This window comes from Aotus nancymaae, unplaced genomic scaffold (genome assembly GCF_030222135.1).
Source record: "Aotus nancymaae isolate 86718 unplaced genomic scaffold, 86718_ANA_hifiasm-v0.15.2.pri h1tg000043l, whole genome shotgun sequence".
NCBI classification, from domain to species: domain Eukaryota; kingdom Metazoa; phylum Chordata; class Mammalia; order Primates; family Aotidae; genus Aotus; species Aotus nancymaae.
In genome coordinates, this window is record NW_026988457.1 from 9,039,669 (window position 1) to 9,066,202 (window position 26,534).

The 26,534-nt window shown below is 38.7% G+C and overlaps 2 protein-coding genes across 2 annotated transcripts in view; one reads left to right on the forward strand and one right to left on the reverse strand.

The window, feature by feature from the left end:
• The window catches only part of ALG5 (ALG5 dolichyl-phosphate beta-glucosyltransferase), a 47,902-nt gene extending 30,524 nt beyond the window's left edge, over positions 1–17,378 (reverse strand). The window contains exons 1-6 of the mRNA XM_012465582.2: positions 17,270–17,378; positions 13,632–13,803; positions 13,168–13,214; positions 11,789–11,857; positions 7,348–7,440; positions 3,265–3,378 (exon numbers count right to left, since the gene is read on the reverse strand). Of these exons, the coding sequence (XP_012321005.1) occupies positions 3,265–3,378; positions 7,348–7,440; positions 11,789–11,857; positions 13,168–13,214; positions 13,632–13,803; positions 17,270–17,335 (561 nt within the window). The 5' untranslated portion in view covers positions 17,336–17,378. The remainder of the gene's footprint in view (positions 1–3,264; positions 3,379–7,347; positions 7,441–11,788; positions 11,858–13,167; positions 13,215–13,631; positions 13,804–17,269) is intronic.
• Positions 17,379–18,434: 1,056 nt separating this feature from the next.
• EXOSC8 (exosome component 8) lies at positions 18,435–26,446 on the forward strand. The gene is made up of 11 exons (XM_012465596.2): positions 18,435–18,494; positions 19,931–19,967; positions 20,162–20,225; positions 20,612–20,685; positions 22,131–22,176; positions 23,216–23,321; positions 23,414–23,459; positions 24,235–24,331; positions 25,083–25,203; positions 25,790–25,896; positions 26,229–26,446. The coding sequence occupies exons 1-11, from the start codon at positions 18,478–18,480 to the stop codon at positions 26,342–26,344; spliced, it is 831 nt and encodes a 276-aa protein (XP_012321019.1). The 5' UTR covers positions 18,435–18,477; the 3' UTR covers positions 26,345–26,446.
• Positions 26,447–26,534: the final 88 nt, after the last annotated feature.

Below are 26,534 nucleotides of genomic sequence, written 5' to 3' on the forward strand. Positions count from 1 at the left end.
GACAGAATGAGCTGCTTAGGCATCATTAGAGCTATGCAGCAGAGGCTGAAAGATCTTAGGTAGTCCTAAAAACTTTCCAATATTGGATAAATGATTGAATTAGATTTAAGGGTCAACAAACTATACCCTGTAGCCCAAATCTGAGCTGCTACTTATTTGTGTAAATAAAGAATGTATTTTATCTACGTCCACTTTCATGCTACAATAGAGTTGAGTAGCTGCCGCAGAGACTGACTAGCTTTAAAGATGAAAATATTTACTATGTGGCCCTTTACAAAAAAGTTCTCTAACACCTGAATTACATAATTAAGGAGATTTCTTCTAATTTCTCTATGCATGTCAGCTTCAGAATGTAAGTTTTCTGAGAGCAATGGCTGGCAGTTTATAAGCTTTGTCAGAACAATAATACTTTTCACTGGGTGAATCCAAACACTATGAATTTTGTAACTTTAACCACCTATCATTTATTTGCCTCCTTTCTACCTCCTCCAAAAAGTATTATATGATGCATATTAATAAAACTTACTAAATTGAATTCAAATTAATTCAATTGAGTTGGGACATTTTTTAAATAATTAGGGATACTTTAAGGTGCTATAAAACAAAGGCTATGAATTAATAGCTTAATGATAAGCATATGCTTTAATTCTTTAAAACTTACATTTATAGTAACAATGCAGTAAATGGGATTATGATTAGAAAAAAATATGGCATCAGAACTCCTTTTGTTTTCAGAGTAGTATAAAGGAACTAGATTTACAAGAATAAAGTTCAGATATTTTTTCTGTTTCATTGTTTGGTTCACTCCCTAACATCAGCAAAATCATTTAATTTTTCTTTCCCTTATTGTTGAATGACAAAGTCAGCTGCTAAAAATCTGACACCCTCTGCCCTTCCTCCCACTCATGGCTCCCTGTAGAAAGATCCTCTGGGGAGAACGAGGAAATCACACCAAGTAACTTTATGAATTAGATTTTCCTTTTAGCCTATCATGATTTACTAGATGTGGGAAATGAAACACTTTTTTATTAAGAGTGAACTATAACATATCCAATAATAAATTCATATCACATTATAAGGCAGAGAACTTTTTGTGATGATGGAAATGCTATACAACTAGTTGGGCATGGCAGCTCACTTCTGTAGTCCCAGCTACTCAGGAAGCTGAGGCAGGAGGATGGAGTTAAGAGTCCAGCCTGGGCAACATAGTAAGACCATATCTCTTTAAAACAAAACAAAACAAAACAAAACAAAAAAGGGGGGTAGCTTCTAGCCACAAGTAATGAAACTGAGGAACTAAATTTTCATTTAATTGAAATTTAAATAGCCACAAGTAGCTAGTGCTACTCTTCTGAACAGCACTGGTATGAATATCTTTACAGCTAATTATCCTAAGAATTATATTATTCATTTAGAATCTTAGAAAAACAAAAAACACCTAGAAAAAAAAAAAACAGAAATCAAGGAGATGGGGAATGGGTGACGGTGGGGGAGAAATACAATACTTAACACAGAGTGGAATTAAATAAATATTTCTGGAAAGATATGCAGTGAGTTTTTCTGTAATCATCGTCAAATGTGTTGGGGGGGCTTATATGTTTACTGCTTTTGTGTTGTTTGGTTTGTTTTCTGCTATAATGAATAGGATCTTAAAAAATATGTAATAATATTCAGTTCTAAAATAAACTAGGTCTATTTCATTTATAGCTAGTTCTACATATTGATCTTATTTTGGTCTCAATTTGTTTCCTTAGTTTTGTAATTTTTTTTTTAAGAGACAGGGTCTTGCTTCTGTCACTGACCCTGGAGTGCAGTGGGGTAATCACAGCTCCTTATAACCTCAAACTGCTAAGCCTCAACCTCCTGAGTAGCTGGGACTACAGGCACGCACCACCACATCCTGTTAATTTTTCACTTATTTTTATAGAGAAGGGGTCATGTTATGTTGCCCAGGCTGGGCTCAAACTCCTGGCCTCAAGCGATCTTCCTGCCCTGGCCTCCCAAAGTGCTGGGATTACAGGCATGTAAACCTGGGCTATAATTTTTTGCTGGGATTACAGGCATGTAAACCTGGGCTATAATTTTTCTTTTAATACCATTTTGTTGTTTTGTCATCTTACCTTTGAAGACCTGTGCTGCTAAATTCTTATTTTCATTGTTTTATTTCTTTAGCCAAAATACTTGCATGTAATTTTGTCCTTTTCCTTGGATTACATTGTCTAATCTTTTGTATGCAACTTTAATTCTTTTTGTGTAGTAAAACGTTGGTGTGATTGCCATTTATTTCTTTTATTTTGTCATGATTAACATGGGCAGCTCTCCTAAGTAAATGAACATTGTCTTTGATATATACTTTTATCTCTTCCCCTTCTAAACTAGAATTTCAAGGTCTGAGTATTTTTATCTGGTCTTGAGGGTAGGTGGTGGGAAGGCAGGGAGGAGGGACCCTCCCCTGGAGCTCTACATGGCTTTGTTGGGTTACCTGGGTTCGTCTCGTGAGATTTTTGTCAAGTGTCTTGAACAAGCTACACTCCATCCAGGAAAGGATCTAGTCACATGGATCTGTGTGCCCAACTTAGCTTACAGTCCTGAAAATGGCAGATCCAGCAAGTTTTCTTGCTTCTGCAGAAATTCTGACATATTGTATGATGGTAGGTATATTGTTTGATGTTGTCCAAGGGTACTTTTTCATTCTCTTATTGATTCTTTCCAGACTGTGAAGTATTTGGCAAACGCTCAGGATTTGATAAATTCATCTTCTTTCTCTAAATGGCTTTTAAAAGGTGGGAATGGCACCAGGATTTTATTTCTTTCCTCCACTTCCAGTTTTTGAAGTTATGGCATGAAGTTTCAAATAATCCTTTTTGAGTGCTTGCTGCTTGTGATTTTTGTTTGTTTCATCAAAAACTGGATTCTGTGATCCAGCTTCATTTCACATCTTTACCTGGAACTCAGACTATACTTTTAAATAAAAGCCTTAACTGAACATGCACAATAAATATTAAAACTTGGGTAGAAACAATCAGAAACCAAGAGAAAGAATTGGCCACAATATTAAATAAGTAATTGTCAAGTGAATCTCATAAAATCAGACAATATTTGTAACAAAATGATCAGTTCCTTTATGGGGCTGTACCATTTATACAAGGATTTCATATCAAAAACACTCATTTTTTACACTGATAGGTAAATTCTCCTTGAATTTTACTTTAGCTCCCCTGCATTCCTGATTGAATGTTATTTAAACTATATTCTTATACTCACAGGCCAAGGCTGTAGATCTTTTAGTCCCTTTTCTAATTTCTCAACATCTGGAAACTTTGTGGCTCCATCAGCATCTGCCATAAGGATTTTTTCTCCTCGAGAACTGAATATACCCTGTATTTTAAAATTTAGAGTAAAAGGAAATTGCTTAAAATTAAGGTTAAATTCAATGACATTTCAGTCTGTTCTGATTTACTTAAAATACCTAACAATGAAAGATGAGGTATGAGATGGCTGAAGGAGGCCAGAATTCACTGAAAACGTATTACCCTGTATACTAGTAAGATCTTCTCAAATGTACCTATTGCCTATCTTCATTATTTAAGTCACACTACAAATATCTTGGAAAATACCAAGATAATAAAATAGGTTTGGACAAATTAAAGATATTCTGCATCACTAAGAATAAAAAGGGACAATATCTATTATATATGTTTATCACGTCATGATGCTTAAAATGAATTAGGGGCTACTTAGAACCACATATAAAGAATATGTTTATGGACAGATCGAACAATCTAATATACAGATTTGCTGTGAAATGTATCATAAGATTATAGGTCTTTAGTATCTTTTATTATAGAATCTAAAGTTTATAAAATTAATTAACTAAAGAAACAAGGAATATCAATAAAGTTTAAGAATTATGCATAAATCCAAATGTGATTTTATGCCACTTGCAGTATCTGAAACAGCAAAATTATGCCACTGAATTCTGAATTGACTAGTCTTGCGCAAATTATGGCTCCATGAGTGCATATTTCATACAGAAATAAACTGCACAATTTTTAATTTCTCTGGTGTATTTGAGTGAATTCCTTATTTCTTAAGTGCAAATATATTTATGGTTTGATATACTAAAATTGCTTTGATAACACAACATAGTGTGACTATAGATAAGACATATACAAATGTAGAGAGAAATCAGATTATTTATTCTATGTTATAATAAGTTCACTAGTTAGTATCTGTGATGTCTTTTTATCACATCCATTAGAACAAATACAAAAGATCAGGTGAGATGACTCACACCTATAATCCTAGTACTTCGGGAAGCTTAGGTGGAAGGATTGCTTGAGCTCAGGAGTTTGAGACCAGTCTGGGCAAATAGCGACACTCCATCTTTACAAAAACTTTAAAAAATTAGCTGGGTATGGTGGCATATGCCTGTAGTCCCAGCTACTTGGGAGGCTGAGGTGAGATCATCCCTTGAGCCCAGGTGAAGGCTACAGTGAGCTATGATCATACCAGGTGCATTTCAGCCTGGGTGACAGAGCAAGACCCTGTCTAAAAAAAAGGGGGTGGGGGAGAAGAATATATGCAAAAAAAAAAAAGCCAAAAAAAAGGGCAGAAATAAAAATGCTACACTCAACATCTAAACAACATATATAAAGTATTAGAAAAGAGAAAATATTACAAGGTCAAAAAAACTGGAGCTATTAGTTTGAAATGGGAAAAAAAACTAGTAAGTGACTAATCATTTCAATGATGCATGATCAAACTTTAAGCCTACTTTCCTATTCTACTGTCTATGGCCTTCACTTTACCGCAGCTCCTTAAAAATGTAGTCTAAAAAACAACAACAACAACAACAAAATAAAAAGGGAGCCTACCATAGCAACTCCCATTTGTGTTTCCTCAGTCATATTTTATGCCTATTATTTCTCATGTGCCTCACTGGCTTAAGATTTCCTGGTTCTCCTTTTCTCTATAACCTCCTCTTTGCCAGTTAAATGGGTTCAGGTTCAACTATCATCCGATGTATGTAGATGACTCACTCACACCCTCTCTCCTAGGCTATTCTGGATACCACTGCTTGTTGCTTCAAACTTAATATGGCTCAACCACAACATACTCTCTCTTACACCAGCTCCTCCCCAGTCTTTCATTCCTTCTATTAATGACATCATCATCATCCCAGTTATCCAAGGCCACTGGTACTCATTTGATATACAGACAGTTTGGATCTGTGTCCCCTCCAAATCTCATATTGAAATGTGATCCACAATGTTGGAGGTGAGGCCAAGTGGGAGGTGTTTGGGTCATTGGGATGGATTCCTCATGAACGGTTCGGTGCTGTTCTCGCAACAGTGAGCGAGTTCTCATGAGATCTGGTTGTTTAAAACTGTGCAGCACCTCCCTGCCCACTACCTTGCTCCTGTTCTCGCCATGTGATGCGTCTGTTCCCCCTTCACCTTCTGTCATGAGTGGGAGCTTCCTGAGGCCCTCACTAGAGGCAAATGCTGGCACTACACTTCCTGTACAGCGTGCAGAATCATGAATCAATCACATCTCTTTTCTTTATATGTTATTCAGTCTCACGTATTTATTTATGGCAATGCAAGAGTGGCTTAATATGTCATTCTCTCTGATGCCAGACCCAGTTCTGCCTCATTTTAATAGCTCCTACATTTATCCCTTCATTTTCTTCTCTTGTGTCACTATCATCATCCAAATAAATGTTTATCATACCTTGCCCAATACTGCTATACTTGCTGCTGGCTGATTAATGTTTAAATGCCACTCTGTCAATGGTAAAAAATGTAAAAGCCCCTCTTCTACAGTTTGTGACCTGAACCCACCCACCCCGCTAGCCTCATCTCCACAGTCGAGACACAGGTACCATGAGTGAGTCCTTTATTGTGGCATATTCTTTCACACTGCTGTGCCTCTGTTCATGTTTCCCGTCTAAGCTCCCTGCCCTCCCAACTTGTAGGTGGTTAAGTCCTAAACCTCCTTGAAGACCCCGCTCAGAATTTGCCTCCTCTGGGACAGCTTTGCTGCTCCCCACAACAGACAGTAGTACCAACATTTTGCATATGCATTTATTATAGCATTTACAACACTGTATGGCAACGGTCTGTCTCCTTATTAAACTGTGATATCCTCAAAGACAGAATAAGTATCTTTCATCTCAGTGTCTCTAATGAAAGTACAATGTTGTCTGAATTAAAAAAACAAATGGATAGATTTAAAGCCCACCATGACATTGCATCAATCCTACTTTCTTTTTTGTTTCACATATCCTGTGACCTAGTCAGAGTGAATCACTGTTTCTAGTACATATCCAAAGAGTTCCTACTTCTGTCTTTTCTGGCTTTGCTAAATGGTGTGCTGTTTTCTCAAATCTTTTCTCTATAGAGTTATCAGAGAGGTAAAGAGCATGGCTTTCAGAGTGAAACTAACTGCATCTAAATCTTGACTCTACCTCTTATCACCTGATGACCCTGAGTAATTTACTTTACCTCCTTTCCTCATCTATACAATAATCCAACTAACAGACATTGTGAGGAGGGCAACATGTGATGATGAAGCTCTCCCTTCTCCTTCCTGTTTGAATGTGGACATGTCCAGGCTAGTGTCCAGGAGTCACCCTGTGTGCATGAGGAAGGAGGAGTGAAAAGGCAGAAGCTGGGACTTCTGATGACTGTGGAGTTGAACAAGCCCTGGACTGCCTACCTCGAGACTTCTTTTTATAAGGAAAAAATTTAAAAAATAAATGTCAAAGTCAATTATTTAGGTTTTCTTTCATATATCTTGATTTCTAAACTTTCAGCTTGAATCCTACCTGATACGCCTTAGCTGACAGTAGCCATTTTTTTGAAATTTCTTAGCACTTTATCTACATGTCTTTCATAATTATAATCTTCTTTTCCACTTATGCAAATGCTTACCTTTTCTATCAGACTGCACATTTCACCAGGATAGACCCAAGTCAAATTCATCTTAGTTCATGCTACCATGCATATCATATCTTATAAAGGTAAAACCTAATACAAAAAGTATTTTTTAAACTGCAAAAAGCACATAAGCTTACTATCTGGTAACTCTATCAAAGATACAGAAGTTGATGGTAATCTTTTAAACGTTAAGATAAACATAAATACATTTTAAAATTACCTAGTATATTATAGATATGGTATCTTTTAAAATTTGACTAAAAACATGAAATTATTATTAAAAATATGTTATCACTAACTTGAAATGCTGGTATTCAAGCAGCCAGCAAACACACAAGTCTGCAAAAGACATTACTGAAAACACCCTCATATTTTTGATAAAAATGTTGAAAATATGTATTACCATTCTAATTGCTCCACCTTTCCCACGATTCTTCACCAGGGTTATCACGCGTACTTTGTCACTTCCATATTTCTGGCAGTATTTAAAAGCTACCTGTGAAATTATATAAAAGTCAGAATAAAATAAATTTGGATTCTAAGAGAATTACATAAGCTGTGTTTCTCACTTTGGCTTAAACACTGCTATTGTAGTCTGCCCCTTCTTGTGACTAGATTATACCCACTGTACATTTTGATGGCCTGGAAGAGTTGTAGAGTTCTTGATGCCAAGATATAACATTGACCTACTAGGTTGAAGTCATAGCTCAATTTCCTGCAGAGGAACCATCAGAGTGGGCAATGACCTTCTTTTCTTTTCTTGACTCCTCTACCTAAGCTACTGAGCTGCTAAAAAAAACCCAAAAAAACAAAAGCCATGTGCTGTCTGACTGGTACAAACTTGTGATGGGGCCCTCTATACTGGTTAATGACTTTTGAATTTGTTCTGGTCTGCAATCGATCTTATTCCTCAGATAAGCTGTTTGTATCCTGACCATTTCCCCCGAATCTTTTCACTTGAATTCCTCTCTCTCAGCAGATATTCATGCTGTAACTTCTCTTCTAAATCTTCAATCTCTTCCTCTCTGCTGGCTCCATAGCCTCAGACTTGCTCAAGCTGCCAGCATCTTAAAAACTTTCCTTTGACCTCACTGTTTTCTCAAGCTTCTGCCATTACTCTGCTTTATAGGCAAAGTCATGATAGTGATCTATATTTGCCACCTACATTTCTTCATCACCCATTTATTTTTCAATCCATTGTAGTATGGCTCAAGCCCTTTGCTTTTCTACATCCCCTTTCCCTTAGCCCATCAAAGGTACTCTCTCCTTTGACAACCATCTCTACAGGCAGCTGCAAAGCTGCTCTCATCTGGCATTTGCCCTCCTCTAACTGTTTCTAAGTTTTCACTTCTAATTCCTTTTGCTTGGCTTGCTCCATAACCCTCACAAGGACCGACTCTACATTGTACAACCACATAGCTAATAGGAAACTCTTGGCCATCTTCTCTTTTCAACATATAAGCTCACCGGGAGTCACTGCATGAGCTTAATTACAGCTTGTATTTATGAATCTTACATGTCTGTCTACAGCCCGGACTCTTCTCTCCTGTGTCACCTAGTTGTATATTGGATAAAAAAAAAAACTCCACATTTCATTCATCTCCTCCTCCCACTCCTGCTCAGTCTATATTCCTTGCTGCAGCAAATGGCATCACCATTTACTAAGTTGCTCAAATTACAAGCCTGAGAATCATCTTCCATTTCTATCACCCATCATAATTCACTGGCTACTGTAACTCATTGACTGATTTATAAAACGCCTCTCAACTCCATGGCATCCTCACATCTTACTGACCTAGTTCAGGGCCTTATCCCCTGAAGTCTCCATATTTCTAGCCTGATACCCTAATTCATTCTCAAAGTTATATGAGTAGCCTTTCCAATATGGAAATCAGTTCACATAAGTCCTGTTCAAATACCCTCAATGATGACCTGTTGTTCTAAGTATCACATATAGTCCCTTACCATAGCACAGGAGATCCTTTGTGATTCAGCCCTCACCTTTTTAGCCAGCTTCTGAGGCTGACCCATTAGTACCCTGTACATTAGCAGTATTTGAGATTTCCAGACCATACCATGGTCTCACACTTCTATGCCTTTACTCAGAACACTATCTTCTAGCTTCTTCACCTGTCAGGCTAGCTTAAGACTCAGCCAAACACCATTTCTCTTTTCTAGCCTCCATGTCCATCCTTACCTTCCCCCAGGAAAAAGAAAAGTATAATTCTAATAGCTATATGTATTACGAAAGCATTTTCTCATTCAACTATTAATTTACTCATCACATAATGCAACTGTAAATGTCAGCTACTTAAAGGCAAAGGTTTTTATTTCTGGTGTCTGACACACAATCTGAAATCTATCAGTTTCAAAGAGCAAATGCAGCCATGGTCCTGTGTACACACTCCTGTTGTAACACTGTTAACTAGCTGCCAATCCAGCAAGCAGTGCCTCTTTCTTCTTTGCTGTTATGGCCCCGATACTGCATAGTGACAACTGTGAAGCCCTAGGGGAAGAACCATGGTTGGTCTAACTCCTCTACGCTGAGGACTTTCACAGCCTCCCTGCAGGCTTGGGTGGTCATGTCAGTAAGTTCTAGCCTGTGAACTTTGGGTATGCGCTTTACTACAGGGTGGGGTGAGGACTTCTGGTAAAGATTTTCACTTCTAGTTAAAAAGGAGAGTGGCACACAGAGATGATTCTTTTTTTTTTTTTTTTTTTTTTGACATAGGGTTTTGCTCTGTTACCCACACTGGAGTGCAATGGTGAGTTCATGGCTCATTGCAACCTTGAACTCCTGGGCTCAAGCAATCCTGTCACCTTGGCTTCCCAGTGTGTTGGGATTACAGGCATGAGCCACCATGCCCATCCCAGAGGTGATTCTTAAAGTCCTGGCTGTCTCTTACTACTCCAGAACATGTAATATCTGTAGCTGTGGCCACTTTGTGATGATGGAATGTATGAGACTGAAAATATGGATCCAGCAACCTGATCCTATTTAAATGCTAAGCCGACTCTGGAATCAATTATGTCCAAACTTCTTGGCAGAAGAGATAATTAAATTTCTTTATTATCTAAGCCACTCTATGATACAGTTCCTAATTGATAAAAATGTCTAACACCCAGTGCTCTAATCATTTGCTGCATACTTCCAGTATTATTAATAGATGTGAACTCCTCCAAGGCAGAGAGTGGTCTTCACATTTTTGTATTTTAGTACCAGTCAGAACTCTTGACTCCTGCTTAACAGCTGAAGAAATGTCTGTTCAAAGAACATTTATTTGTGGCCAGGTCTGGTGGCTCACACCTGTAATCCCAGCACTTTGGAAGGCCAAGGTGGGAGATCACCTGAGGTTGGGAGCTCGAGACCAGTGTGGCCAACATGGTAAAAACCCGTCTCTACTAAAAATACAAAAATTAGCTGGGTGTGGTGACGCACATCTGTGATCCCAGCTACTGGGGAGGCTGAGGCAGGAGAATCGCTTGAACCTGGGAGGTAGAGGTTGCAGTGAGCCAAGATAGTGCCGCTGCACTCCAGCCTGGGCAACAGAGCAAGACTCCGTCACAAAAAAAAAGAACATTTATTTGTGCTGTAGATATTTACTCTGGAACTGTCCAATACTTGATATTCATCATGAGATTCCAAAACCAAGAAGATAGAGTCATTGTGTAAGTAGCTAAGTGAACTAATGAGACTTTCCTATGTTAGGATGAAAACCTCTCCCTTGGTATCTAGCTTCAAGGAAGGAACACATTGTGGAAGCCACACCTGTTTGGAATGGACACACACTGAAGCTTTACAGCGTGGCCATTAGTATACAGGGCAGCAGCTGTCACTCGGCCACCGTTTGTGAACTGAGTTCCTACTGAGTGCCTACTCGCCATTTTGATATGTTGTTTGAGGATATAATAAAAGTCACTGTACAACTGCAGTTCTGTCTTGTATTATACTTTGTGCCTCCTTAGTCTGAAACGCCTCAAGAACAAGAGCCATAACTAAAATTTTCCTCACACCCCTCAGAGTGTAAGACATTAACCAGGGAATCCATAAATACTACTGAGCGGAAACTGGTTTCTTTGTTTTAAATAAAAACTTCTACTAAATATAATTTCAAGTTTCCACTTCCTCCCAACGTTGGATCAGTGGGGTCAATTGCTTGTACTGCCTGGGAGGGCATCTCTGATTCTTCCAGTAGAGCAGTGGACCACTCATAGGTCAAGGGCCGCCAAAAGAGTGCTCCTCAGGAGAAGATGCACAGCCTCAGCTGGGTCTAGGCTGCCTCTGTAATCTCAACAGCAAGTGTCCGACATTTGCTTTCCATGCCATTTCCTTCATGTATCACTTAACTGCTGAGATGGCTTGTGTTCATAACTTTCACATCATACTCACTATTCAAAGTGCAGCACTTACCCTTCCTAAGCCAGATCCTGCCGATGCATTCTGTGCATGTGAAAGGACACACCTGATTGCCAGTGGCTGGTATGAAGGCAGCTTTCTATTTGCATGACTGCTTTAAAAATTATAAAGCAAGATGGAGCAGAAAGAAACTGTGCTTAGGGAAAAATGAAGCACAAATTGGTAGGCAATGAAGGTTCCTACTCTCAAGGTTAGGAGGAACTGTGAATAGGCATGTTACTTCCCTATCTGGTGATCTTCAAAGCTTCCCTGGTCTTATGGAGAAGTCCCATACATGAAATCTGTTTTTTCTGCTATCTATGCTGTAACAATGGAGAGTGTTAGGCACAGCTTTAGGGTCCCCTGATGAATCAAAATGAGATTTCATATGTGCAAAATTATTCTCTATTTTCTATCTATTGTCAATTCTAAAAGCAAGTGTATTTACCTTTGAAGTCTGATCTTTACTGCCATCATCAACTACTATCACTTCATAAGTGAATGCAGGATCTCGTTTCTGCAATAAACAAAAAGGAAATAACACAATTTGGCATAGCTGCCATAAATTATTCTAATAAAATCATCGATAATTTAAAAAACAACTGCTTTAGTGTTGATATATATAAATTTAAATATAAATATTAGGGCACAAACAGCATAAAATAAAAAGGCTAAGTAAAAAAAAAAAGAGAGAGATCCTGGGTGGAGGTGGACAGTGAATATTGACTCAATCTCTCCAAGTCACCTCGCTGTCCCCTGGTCTACCTTGTACCCTGGTGGTGGAAGGAGCCAGGTACTTGTGGTGCTACAGCACATTTGAGAGGCTACAAGTGTGCAAGGAAAAAGCTCCTGAGGTTTGAAGTTAGAGACTACAGATTACTGCTTGGCTGCAGCATTTCTTAGCCTAATGACCTTGGGCAACTTAACTTTTTGGGCCCTTTTTCTTAATAAAAAAAGAGAGCAGAATAATCTACTCTAGGTGGCAGATGTGAAAATTATAGGTAATTAGAGAGGTAGAAGCCTCATATATATTAAGGGCTCAATTCCTTTCTTCTTTTCTCTAAATTGAATTTTTGGAGTCAGTAATTAAGTAATACAGGCCTTTCTCTTTCAGTGAATCTTCTATTTCCCTTTTACACAAAAAACCTAAAAGCAAAGTAAATCAAAACTTTTTTTTTTCCTAAGAATTCACTTAATTCTTAATCCCTTCAAGGAGATTCCAGTGGCAGCTAATGTTACAATAGAAGGCTGTGTATTACTTCCCTTCTTATGTAGGGGAAAGAGGAAGAAAATGTGAGAGGAGACTCTTGAGAATATTGAAGAAATACAAAATCATTTCAATGTCAGTGTAAGTCTTTTAAAAATATCTCTTTTTTCTGTTCATTCAGACTTAGTTTTTCTGTTTATTCAAAGTTAGTTAAAAAAAAGAGAAAAGAATAAAATAAAAGTTAACAGCAAAAACAACAATATACCTTTTCTTATAAGTCACAAAAGTAAAAACAGCATTGTAGCATCATACAAAGTCTGCAGACATACACTGCCACTCAATTTTAAATACGTCATCAGGCAAGAGAGGATAAAAATAGGTAGGAGAGTAGAGAAACAGAAATTTCAGCTTCCTGGTTTGTCCCGGGTCACCCACCTGCCTCTGGAGGTAGCGTGCTATGTGCCGGACTTATGAATAGCAACAAGCCAAGCAGCAGGTGGCCCAGCGATCGGGGTGCTGCCAGGACTGCCTCTCACAGTGCATCTAGCTTGGGGTCCACAAGTTGGTGACCTGGTCTAATTTTAATTGGAGATATCATATTAAAAGAGAAAACATGATACCTGTCTCTTCTCTAGATAGCCCAGAGCTTCATCCATCATCACAGGCACTTAAAGAAAAAAAATATTAAAAATCGCTTTTGAAAATGATTTTCCAAGCCCGGCACATTCAGCTTACATACAGAAAAAAGTCCCAATAATCTAACAAGCCCCTCTGGTACTCTCTCAATGGTCATTCCTATCTGGAATCCTGCCTTCTGTCCACATCTTCCTTACTACCTCTTAGAACATTTATCAGTCCCCACTGCCTCAAGATGCTGCTCCTATTCATGAGAGCTAATACTCACTTCCGTCTCTGCCGAACTGCAACAATTATCAACGGTGCACACAACACGGCCCACATCTATCAATGTTTTGGCAAAGATAGTGAAGTCAAATACTTTAAATTTCCTTTTCTTTCCAAACTACCCTTTATCAAAAAAAAAAAAAAAAAAAAAAAAAAAAAAGAAAATCAAAACAGGGCTTACACCGTTTTTCTTCATTGTATGAAGGCACAATGACAGAAAGTTGTTTAGTAGGTGAGTCCCATATGCTGGGTAAAGTTTCTTTCTGGCCTTTGGCATTTAAGAAGAACTTCTCTTCTTCATGTTGATGGAGTGCTGGCATTTTTGAAGCAGTTATAAATGCAACAATGGAAATCTAAAAGCAGAAATGTAAAAAAAAATTATGTTTTACTGATTTTTCTATATTTATGTTAGCATATATCATCTACTTTTCTTTTAGTTGAATATTCACTCTCAGTTTTTAGTTTATTAACAATGGTATAGAGGTGACTCCAAAATTAAATAGTGAGTCCCCTAACTAGTCCCCTACTATGAATGGATGACTGTCCTTTTTTCTATCAGTAAGGTGCTGATGCCTTGGGAGGCTCTGTCTCTTCCTAGTCATCATTCCCCAGGCCTCCATCATCCCAGCTACAATAGGGATCAGTCACTACATGAAGACCAGTCTACTCTTAGATGCCTTAAAACCCTGATCCTTAGCATGTGTACACGCATAGACACACACATACACACACACACACACATACAGTAAGGTCGTATCCTTGCTTGGAATCTCTATGTGACAGGACAAATCCATTTTGCAGTGGAATGTACAGGGTGAGGCAGACTTCCCATCCAGGACCAGACAGACCCAAGATATAAAAGGAAGATTCCTCAGACTACCAGGTAGGGAAGAACAATGTTTAAGAATATGTTTTTGATACTTAACTCGAATTTGAATTCAGAATACAGCACTTTGTGACGTATCTAACTTACAGGCTCCCTTATACACTTGGGAGCTAAGCTTTGGAAATAACCATTCTTTTTAACATTGTTTGTATTGGTACACTTTCTGCTTTCAAAACAATCTATACATTTTTGGAATGCTACTCATTTGTAATTTAATGACCAATTTTAACATCCTACTGGGTACACACCGAGAGTGAATACCTTTTGATTAGTGGGAGCATAGAGGCAGTATCCAGAACAGTGGTGAAGAGTTCCTACTATGCACAGTAGTGTTTAGATTCATTTCCAAATTTAATTTCCTACTAAAAGCCAGCAGTGCTCCAAAAAGGATGAGTGATTCAGATCTGGAGCAGGAAATGTAGAATGGTGGAATAGCATATCATACTAGGAAGTGAAGACACTATCAAAGATTATAAGGGCTGTGCCAAAAGGACAAAGCAGTCAATCGACGGGGCTCTCACTGGCCTATGATGTGAGGATCTGATTATCTTCCCACCTCCCCCGACTAAAAAAAAATTAGCAATGAATCAAACCACGAAAAATACTGTAAATCATGAATTCACAATGGTACTGAAAACAAAAACTGGGTAAGATGGCAGGGAACCATATCAGTATTTCAAAAATTTGCCTTTTATTTTATGTTTTATATGTATTAAAGGTATTTCAGGGTAAACGAAGAGCTGTCTTTCATTATAAAATTCTAGGTAATAAATGAAGGATACAATGAGAATATTTCACTTTGCAACCCACAATAAAATAAAGCATTTAGGCAATGATCCTCAATGACTACTGAAACCATTAGGCTGATGACAAACTTTATAAACTGGTGGGTCTAGCTGGCAACATTTGAACCCGCAGGTCCATCTTAACACCAGAGACAACTGGCCTTTACATGACTCCTGATGAGACATGAGAGAATGGAAGAAAAATCCCTCACGATTTTTTCTTGATTAAAAAAAAAACATCAAGTATGTATCTGATCAAGTCTCTAGATCCTAACTACCAGCTTATGGGAAATTCGAGACAGAGGACGATGTTAAAAGGCATTAAGGGGATGCATTCAGAGAAATCCAAATTGTGAGAAGTTCTACAGGAAGAATGATCATATTGAAGACAAGGAAAAGAAAAAAAGGGGAGGAGAAACTGTTAACAAATTAAGAGACTCAAGACAACAACGAAGTACAATGTGTGGCACTTGTCTGGATCCTGATTGGAACAAACTGAGACATATATGAGACAAGTGAGGGGATGTGAACTGAGGAGGAATTTGAAATCACAGAATAAACTCAAATCTGTGACCACTTTATTGTGGTATTTTTAAAAGAGAGAACTTATCTGTTAGAAATAAATGCTGAGGATTTAAAGATAAAATGTCTTCAAGTTGTTTTAAAATAATTCAGAAAGGAGCTGAGACTGTGATAAAATAAGAATGGAGAGTGGATACAGATGAAGACAAGATGAGGTTTTGAAAAATTATTTTTTAAATGATTTCTTGCTCTGGCATTTAAAAAATCTAAGTTCTACTAATTGTGTGACATTTGAGTATACGAAACTCATTTCTCCAATCTGTTTCCTCCCCAGTAAAATAACGCTGATGATAACATATATGTCATAGCGTTGTTTTAAAGATCTAATGAGATAATTCCTATTAAACCAAGTACAACACTCAACATACAGTAAGTACTGCACTCAATAAATGGTAGCTCTTATCACTTCAAGCTACTGGGAACACATACCGTCAGTACAATCTCATAAAATCTGTGCAGAAGACCCAAAGTAAGGCAGCTTCGATCTAAGAATGTGTGAAACCACCACTTCCCGCCCGGCACCCCGCCAAAACAAACAAACAAACAAGCCTGGTTTGCTCAAAAACTTCAAAAAACAAAAAAACCCCAAACCCTGAAGTCTCCACTTGTCAGGGCAAGAGAGGACTCCTCTCTCACCCAGATACTATCAACAGAGAAGTAAGGATGCACCACATTTTATCTAAACTGTAAATTTACACATCCTCAGAAAAGATGGCAGAGTGGTCGTCCTGGCAGTGCTGTCTAGGTGGCTAATCTGAATGTCAAGGAAGCTGAAATCCTCTCCACTTTTACTAACTAGATGGCAGGCTCATTCCAAAATATGTGGGAGAGAGTTCACTTGGCCAATTTTCTGCCACTTAACAATCAGCAAGGGCTTACAATGTTTTTGTGTTTCGAGAGCAACGGCAAAGAAAATCGAGTTTGAATTCTATTGTTCTGCCTTGTTTAGGGACAGTATATTGAGGGTGCTTAATTCTAGAACACAATGCTTCCCCTAACCCCCCGCCGACATAGTAATATCAGGAGGCCTGAGGCCTGTCTCTCTCGCTCACCCGTGGGTCTCATCGATCCACTGATTTATTTCCATCTGTAAAGGATGGCTGTCGTCAGGGCACCGTCACCCCTATTTGCTTAACCCCATCAGCAAAGGGGGCAGGCTAGGGAGCACACCCCTTCTGGGGACTCGAGACCTCCCCGGGTGGGGCAGAATTGCCGAGGCTGCAGGTCCCGGAGGGAGTTTGGGAGAGGTCGAGGCCGACAGAACGGGTGGGCAGGGGGCGCGGGCGCCAGGGGCGAGGGAAGCGGCGACGGTGCCAGGCGACATGCGCCCCAGTGTGAAAAATCTCTGAGCACACAAAGAGATAAGGTTCCAAGGGAATTAAAGAACCGAAGAAAAGGGGAGTGAAATTCCAGGAAAGGAAACTCAGGTCAGGAATTCGAGGGAAGCTAGGGGAAAAAGGACAAGTCTAAGAATGGGTAGCGCGGAGGAGGGGACGCCTGAGGAGCCGCAGACTCAAGGAAAGCAGTGAGCCCCGGCCCGCGCCGGTCCCCAACCTCTGTTCTCACCAGTACGAGGGCTGCGGCCACAAGCGCCGCACCGAGCACCACCAGCTGCAGCAGGAGCAGAGCCATCCTCCATGCCGGGGCCGCCCGCCCTATCAGGCAGCTACACACACGCGGAAGCGCGACCCGGCCCCGCAGCCAGAGAGGCCTCGCTCGTCGCCCGCAGCACCCCCGCGTGGCGAGGCGGAGAACCTGCCGCTCTCGAGCGCTCGGCGCCCAGGCGGCGGAGAGACGCGCTAGGTCCCTTAGCACCGCGCCAGGTTTAGCAAGTATGCAAGCTGTCTACTTAATTTGAATTTCAGATTAAAAAAAAAAAAAACTAATCTTTTTTTAACAGCCTTATTAAGATATTTACATACTACTACACAACTCATCCAGTTAAAGGCTTCTGGTCTAGTACATTAGTTTTTATAAATTGTGGTAAAATAAAACAAAAGTTGCCATTTTAATCATTTTAACTTTACAATAGTGAGTGGCATTAAATACATTCACAATGCGGTGCAACCATCACCATCTATCTGTAAAGCCTTCCCAGCTCCCTCCAGGTTCCGGTAACAACTAATTGCATGCTCTATTTGGGGCATCCTCATGCTAAAAAAAAAAAAAAATGCTGTTTATCAGACATTCAAATTTAACTTGGTATCCTGTATTTTATCTGGCAACCTCACGTCGGAGAGAGATGGCAGCCTTAAGCACGACACAGTCTACAACAGAAGCTGATGCTTAGGAGCCAGCTCCAGGACCTGCAGAGCAGAACGTGGTGCGGATAATGAGCGCCTAAAAGCAGATTTCTCAACGTGCTGGAGCAGGGAGCCCTTGACCAGGGAAGAGGCAACGTCAGGGCTTAGCCTAAGTCACAGCCAGAAAAAAGACGCAGAAACATTGGAATAACGCGCTACACGCAATGCTTGATTCTTCGCTGGAAACCCTATTTTCTCCAAAATATTGACCTTATTCTGAGTGACAGCACCAGCTTTTTTATAGGACACCTTCTACTTCTCTAACAGCAGATTCGTCAAAATACGTCCAAGCAAGGAAACCTAGAAGGGCGTCTGGCCGGGATAAAGTCTAAGCCAAGGCGGGCCTCTCGTCGCGTCCCCGCCTTGGCGTTTCCTGCGACGTGAGCGGCTCGGGCATCCGTGTCGAAAGTGCGGTGGCGGAACAGGCGCGCAGGCGAAGAGCAGCGCAGGCGCAGACGCGCGGGCGGGAAGATGGCGGCTGGGTTCAAGTGAGTGTTGGCGGCCGGAGGGCCGAGTTCTATACCCTGGCTGACGACGGCTTCCTTTAACTCTTAGCTGAGATTCTCTCACCTGGAGCCCGACCCTTTTGGAGTGCCATTTCCTTCCTTGTCGAAGCAGGCGACGGGTGGGAGGACCTGGAGGTGGTCGTAGTGAAAAGAAAGGGCTTCTTTCCTCTAGTGAAACGGGAGATGAAAGGACTGTAGAATTCCATACCCGCTGCGAGCGCTCGTGAGCGTGGTGTGTAGTGAACGTGCAGTCCCAGGAGACATAGTTGTAATCTTTTAAAGATTGTGGCCTGGCGCGGTGGCTCACGTCTGTAATCCCAGCGCTTTGGAAGTCCGAGGCGGGCGGATCAGGAGTTCGAGACCAGCCTGCTCTACATGGTGAATCCCTGTCCCTAATAAAAATGTAAAAATTAGCCGGGCGTGGTGGCGGGAGCCTGTAATCCCAGCTACTTGGGAGGCTAAGGCAGGAGAATCACTTGAACCCGGGAGGCGAAGGTTGCAGTGAGCCGAGATCCCGCCACTGCACTCCAGCCTGGGCAACAGAGTGAGACTCTTGTTTCAAAAAATAAATACATACAAATACATAAAGATTGTTGCGTCAGAGCCACATACCGCCTGGTTCTCCCTCTCCCGTAATTTATATCTAAAAGAATCATGCCTCGTTTGGAAGGTTTTTGTGTGTGTAGCCTATCTTAAAGTTTTTTAAAAAATTGATAAAATAGGAGTCCAAAGGAAACCCATTATGTTGAAATAGTTGTCTATGAATATAAACTCCGAAGTCATGATATAGTAGTATATATACTTGCTTTAAAATTTACCTTCTTAAACAAGATCTAGTGACGAGTCTTGTAGTACCTCGTGGGATTTCAAAGTAACAGCCTAAACATACGGTACACAAATGAATACATCTGTGGTCTCTGTGTTAAAGTTGCGGGTACTGCTAATGTTACAATCGTTTATTGCCTCCAATCATAATTGAAGAATGTACTAAGTTTCAGTTACAGTGAAAATAAAGATGTACCTTTTTTGTTTCCTGAGTTATCTAGTACGATCTAACTATTCATATTCACTAGTTTATGAAAATAATCTCTCTTCATGATCACTAGATCACTCTGAATCCTTGTTTCAGAGCAAGAATGACATGATTTTTCTGACACCTAGATTAATCCGCTCTTAAAGAGCTCACTCAAAGGGCTTTTAGATGCCAATCTTCTAATCGATTACAGCTGAGTTAAAATAGCAATTGGATGTGATTGCTACTGCAAGGGTTTTTACTTTCTAGAATTACTGTTAAAAATTGTGAAAAAAAATTGTGGCAATTTCTGCTGTATCACCACATTCTAAAGAGCTTTGCCCATTTCTGGATTTATGTTAAGATTCATCATTTATCTCAGATATATTTGTAACATGTGTTTCAGAACTGTGGAACCTCTGGAGTATTACAGGAGATTTCTGGTGAGTAAAGTTTATGTACATGTTATGCCTTTTGATAACAATGGGCTTCTTTTAAAGATAAATTTCAAGTAATTTAAATAAATCCATTTGAAGTAACATTTAATGTGTTTCCCCTGGTGTGTGTAAAACTTGTGATAGATATGTAAAGTATGTAATAGGTAGAATATTTTTATATAAACATTATATTTATTTAGAAAGAGAACTGCCGTCCTGATGGAAGAGAACTTGGTGAATTCAGAACCACAACTGTCAACATAGGTAAGGATGTATTTTCCACTTTCAACTGTATGATATTCCCAAGTTTTAGTCTCTGAACCACCTCAACAGTTTTTCAGCCAAATTCTCCCTGTTTAAAGGATTTGATGATTTTTTTGTCAAGAGATTTTTTATCCGTACAAAAGCCCTGTAACTGAATGAAAAATGATTAACACACATTCAAGGACAGGTGAGTAATTATTTAAACACGAATTTAAAAGTTTTATATAATTTAAAATCAATTATTCCAACTTGAAATACATTTTCATAAGCAACTGACAGGTGTAGCAAGATAATCATACACAGCAAACTAACACACTTAATGATTATGTAGATAATTTTGTAGCTGTTTTCCTTTTATGGACTTTTGATTTTGCTTATCTTTTCAGGTTCAATTAGTACTGCAGAGGGTTCTGCTTTAGTGAAGTTGGGAAATACTACAGTAATCTGTGGAGTTAAAGCGGTGGGTACAAATATGTCCTACTGAGATTTTAATTACTACATTAGCCTCCTCTATTTATTAGATTATAATTTACACCTATAATTCTGTTGATTTGGCAGTTGGGTGTCAGTTTTTAATTTCCCAAGAACTTTCACTATGAGTGTTAGATAATATGACCCAAGCTTAATGACTAATTGAACATTTGTCAAATGTACCAAAATGAAATAACTTTTAAAATCTTAATCACTCTTAAAAAATTTGGTTATATCATTTGAGAAATTAACAGAGACTTTTGGTGACATCCTTTTAGCCGGTGATGACATGTAATGTGTGTAAATGTGTAGAAAATTAAAATTGTTGAAAAATTTGAGAGAATAATGGCTACTATTTACTAAGTACCTGTTATGTTCCAGACACTTTTTTAGGTGCTTAGGTGCTTTACAGAATTATCCACTTTAATCCTTACAACAATCATTTGTTCTTTCTCTCCACCTCCTGTTTTATAAATGAGGTTCAGTAACCTGTCCATGTACATAAGACGCATAAGTAAAACTTAAAATATAAATCTGAATCCAAAGCCTGTGTTTCTTTGACTACACTACACCCTGTGTTATTTAACCTCAGTTGAGATTCTTCCTTGGTAAACCTAGAGTGATATATAACAGTAAGATTTGAGAACTCCCTCCTTGCCAGGTTTTATGCCTGGGATTTAACAGCTGTATCTCATTTGGCCCTTATTAGTATTCCCTAGGAGTAGACACTGTTTTCTTCCCATTTGACAGATGAGGAGTTTAAGGTTAGAGGTTAAGTAACTTGCCTAAAGTCTCAGTGAGTGTGGCTCTGAAATTTGAACTGGCTTAGTGATTACAGAGCTTTTGCTTTTTTTTTTTTCCCTTGAGACGGAGTCTGGCCCTGTCACCCAGGCTAGAGTACAGTGGCATGATCTTGGCTCACTGCAACCTCTGCCTCCCGGGTTCAAGTGATTCTCCTGCATCGGCTTCCCAAGTAGCTGGGATTACAGTCGCCTGCCACTGTGCCTGGCTATTTTTGGTATTTTTAGTAGAGAGATGGCCATGTTGTTTGCCACGTTGGCGAGGCTGGTCTCAAAACTCCTAACCTCAGGTGATCTGCCTGCCTCGCCTCCCAAAGTGCTAGGATAACAGGTGTGAGCCACCAGGCCTGGCTAAGCTTTTGCTCTTTACCACTAAAGCAGCAGTTCCTAAATGTGGCTGTATCATCTGGGGAATAAATTCAGATTCTTGGCTACTGGGTAGGGGCACAAACCCAGTTAGTATTTTTTAAAAGATCTCCAGGTAATGTTGAGCAGCACTGTAATGTAGTCCACTGTACTATAGTACCTTGTTATCTTGTAGAGCTATTGTGAGGATCAGCAGCACCAATGCTGAATTGTCTTCATAATTTTTTAGTACCTTCTTTCAATAGGAAATATTTCTTTGCTACTATAGGAATTTGCAGCACCACCAACAGATGCCCCTGATAAAGGATATGTTGGTAAGTTAAATGATTTTGTAATTGTAATACAAATACTTTTAACACATTTTGATAATTTTAGTTAAGTCTTACTAGTTGAGTTGATGTAAAGAGAATTATTCCTAATATTCAGAAATATTTAGGAATAAAACACATTCTTCAAAAGTTTTCCGTGTATGTGTTAGTAAAAGATAGCATAATAGCAGGATATAGAATTTCATACATTTGACCTTTATCAAACTTGCTTTCTCAATTCTTGTTTATACATTCATATGTCACGAAGTAAGAAAATAGAATTTTGGCCAGGTATGGTGACTCATACCTGTAATCCCAGCACTTTGGGAGATAAGGCGGCAGGATCGCTTTAGCACAGGAGTTTGACCAGCCTGGGCAACAAAGGAGACCCCCGTCTCTACAAAAAATAAAGTTAGCTGGATGTGCCAGTGCACACCTGTGTCCCAGCTACTTGGGAAGCTGAAGCAGGAAGATTGCTTGAGCCCGGCTTGTCGAGGCTACAGTGAACTGTGATCATGTCATTGTATTTCAGCCTGAGTGACAGAGTGAGACCCTGTCTCAAAAGAAAAAAAAATAGAATGGAATTTCTTTTTAGTCAGAGAACTGTCACTGCACACTTTTTGTTTCCATAAAGATTCTTTACTTTATACAACTGCTATTTTTTTTTTGTCTTGGAACTATCTGTTCTTTACGATAGAAACCAACATTTTTTTAAATAAGAAAAACAGAGGAGCTATCTTCAGTTACAGATTGAGGTGTTTTGAAAGATACCAGGAAAACTTTTGTGAAGGATTTGGGAGAATTAAGGCCTAAAATAGATTTTTTAAAAATGCATATGGGGAAAAAAGAAAAATATAAATTTCATTTTATCTAAGCCTGGGTGTCTTACAGAGAACAAACAGAATATAACTCTAATGTTCCAATGTGTTCTACTCAGAAAACCCTATCCATGGCCATGGTTGCCTTTGCTGTGGATAATACCTTTAACCCATGAGTAATCCAGAAGTTAAAAGTTTTGTTCATAGCTGCAGAGTGTTTCTTTCAGTTCCTAATGTGGATCTACCACCCCTGTGTTCATCGAGATTCCGGTCTGGACCTCCTGGAGAAGAAGCCCAAGTGGCTAGCCAGTTCATTGCAGATGTCATTGAAAAGTAAGAGCACCATATATATAAAATCTTACTATATTTCATTTTCAGATAGTTTTCGACTTTTCACTTACTTTGCTCTTTGTCATTAAATCAAGTTCACAGATAATTCAGAAAGAGGACTTATGCATTTCTCCAGGAAAGGTAAGAGGAATAGAGAAGTTTCTAAGTTCTTATTAATTCTAAAGGGATTTTTTGAGGGGGAAAGTGAATAAGAAAATTAAAACAACCAATCAGAGTAGCCTTAAATATGACTGTCTACAGATTTTAGAGATTCAGTAATTTCTTACTCTGTAATTCTCTAAATGAACCATATTGTTTATAAAAAACAAGTTTGACTAACTTATTGAATCTGGGAGCTACCTTTTTAACTGAAGTAATTTTTTCCCCCTTAACTTTTAGAGAAAAGTTCATTTTTTATTCTTTGCAGCAGATTAATTGCTAATCATGTTAACGTATGTTTACGGTGAATCCATACAGTAGATTCCAAAAGTCTGTTTGAAAATGTAAAACTAGGTTGATTAGAAACTAGAGAGGCTTTCCTACCAGATCACATAAACTGATACATTAGCACTGTAAAACCTAAACATTTCATGCATTATGGGAAGGCGCCTTCTGAATTTTAGCTAGGGCTTTCAAAACCATCTCCCTCATCTGTAACCTCGCAATAAGAATGGAAATTCTTCTCTATCTGTAGCTCCATTAAAGGAAATGGACAAGTTTGCCATTTGTCAGCTTGGTAATCAAAAGCCAGCTTTTACCAAACCTGTCTACTTTCTTTTGATTTTCTACTTTACAAAGGTAAAGCATTTTCTTAAGGTTTCCGAGCCTTAAAGATTATCTTGCTTGTTTAACCAAGGGTTCTGTGGTTCTTCCCATTAGAAGGCTTTAATTTTCTTTTGTGTTAATTCTGTTTTAGCTTGCCTGGGTTCTATACTGTGATCTCATTTGCCTTGACTATGATGGAAACATTTTGGATGCCTGCACATTTGCTTTGTTAGCAGCTTTAAAAAATGGTAAGCAGCCTTTAAAAAAAGACAGTATTTCCACAAATGGTTTAGAATGTTTTGTGTAACTTTTCATGTACATTTACTTTCATATGCTTCCAAATTAATGAATGTAATACTGACATGACTTTCCAAATATAGTTGATTGTTGTAAATTCTCTTAACTGAATGCCATTTAAGATTGCTGCTTTGACTGTACCCATCTACTTAGGTTAGGACTTCGTTCCTTTCCAAAATATTGGTTGGGGAGGGAGTTAAGAGTTTAACTTCTGGCTAGGTGATTGGTGAAGATCTGCCAGTATCCTCATGAATACAGTGAAAATGTGAAAATGCTTAAAACAGGACCTGGCAGATATAGATTAGCTAGACATGTTATCTATTAGCAATCATTTTTATTTCAAAAATGGGTGCAGTGGCACATGCCTATAGGCCCAGCTACTGGGGAGGTTGAGGCAGGAGGATTGCTAGGAATTCAATCCTAGTCTGGGCAACATAGCAATACCCTCTCTAAAAATTAAAAAAGCAAATCATTTTGACTTCTTAAACTTTAAAAAAAAATTATGCAGTAAGCACTAGGTAGGAATGTCAGATGCTGTGAAATGCAGTGTATATCCTCTGTATTTACCTTAGTCGCTGTAAGGTGCTTTTTAAAAAGGAACATTTTGGGCAACTTAAATTGAGGCAAAGGTGAATTAAAAAAAAAAAAAGCTTAGAAACCATTTGTCCGTTAGACTTACTTTACAAATTTGCCTTTTCTTAGTACAGTTGCCTGAAGTAACTATAAATGAAGAAACTGCTTTAGCAGAAGTTAATTTAAAGAAGAAAAGTTATTTGAATATTAGAACTCATCCAGTTGCAACTTCCTTTGCTGTGTTTGATGAGTAAGTTAATCAAACTTACTTTAAAATTTTCTATATTTAGGGTAATTGATGTTCAGCATTCTAACTCTTCAGAAATGCTTAGTGACCCCACATCCTAGTTTTCTATCAACACTTCAGTTTATACTTGTTCCTGCACAATTATTTCTAGTCAACCTGTTTGCTTTCATAAGCATCCTGAATTGGATGATCAGTTGTGTTCCTTTTACCTGTTCCTTGGTTTACTTATACCTGTGTAATGTTAATTTTCCAATTCTTTCACTAAAGATTTACCTGAAGGTATCTTCAGTATTTTACAAGGATTTTAGCATGTTCAGAAATAGAAAAGCAGGGCCACAGGCATGGTGGCTCACTCCTGTAATCCCAGCACTTTGGGAGCCCGAGGCCAGAGATCACCTGAGGTCAGGAACTGGAGACCAGCCTGGCCAACATGGTGAAACCCTGTCTCTACTAAAAATACAAAAATTAGCCGGGCGTGATGCTGTGTGCCTGTAATTTCAGCTACTTGGGAGGCTGATATTATGTTTAGTATTTTTAAAGTAAAATTTGTTCCATGGATTGATAAACTTACACTTTTTTCTTTTTATAGCACTTTGCTTATAGTTGATCCTACTGGAGAGGAGGAACATCTGGCAACAGGAACCTTAACAATAGTAATGGATGAGGAAGGCAAGCTCTGTTGTCTTCACAAACCAGGCATGTTCCTGCCACTTCAGTCCTAAACATATGTAGATGAAAACTCGGTGTGAGCTTTAAATTAGGGAGGGTCAAATGGAATATGGGATATTTTATTTACCTAATTTAAGTTTACTGTCGTTTCTTAGCTACCTCAAATTTTCTTACATCTTTATGGTGTATGTCAGTGGTTCTTAAACTTAAGACATACATTAGAATCACTTGGAGGTCTTGATAAACTGAACTAACTAACTTGAAGATCTTGAGACTGTATCCTGATTTACATTATCCAGTTTTTTTGTTTTATAATTTGACATGACATTAGTGTAAGTATTGGCAAAATAATTTTTCAGGTGGAAGCGGGCTAACTGGAGCTAAACTTCAGGACTGTATGAGCCGAGCAGTTACAAGACACAAAGAAGTTAAAAAATTGATGGATGAAGTAATTAAGAGTATCAAACCCAAATAAATATCCACCACATTTTCAAAACAGATTTGTAAAAACTGTATTTGTTAACACTGTGCACAAATGTTTTGTACTAAATAAATCTCAAACTACATTCTTCTGAAAGATATTTCCAGTATTTCTTAGGTCACTTCCATATATATTATGTATAGTGAAACCATTTTTAAAAAGCAATGACTTAGGCAAACCAACG

What these genes read in the sequence shown, in the direction of transcription:
- EXOSC8 (XM_012465596.2), top strand. An exon ending in CCCTGATAAAGGATATGTTG is followed by an intron (nt 22,177 to 23,215) that starts GTAAGTTAAATG and finishes TGTTTCTTTCAG; the next exon opens with TTCCTAATGTGGATCTACCA. An exon ending in CTGTTGTCTTCACAAACCAG is followed by an intron (nt 25,897 to 26,228) that starts GCATGTTCCTGC and finishes ATAATTTTTCAG; the next exon opens with GTGGAAGCGGGCTAACTGGA.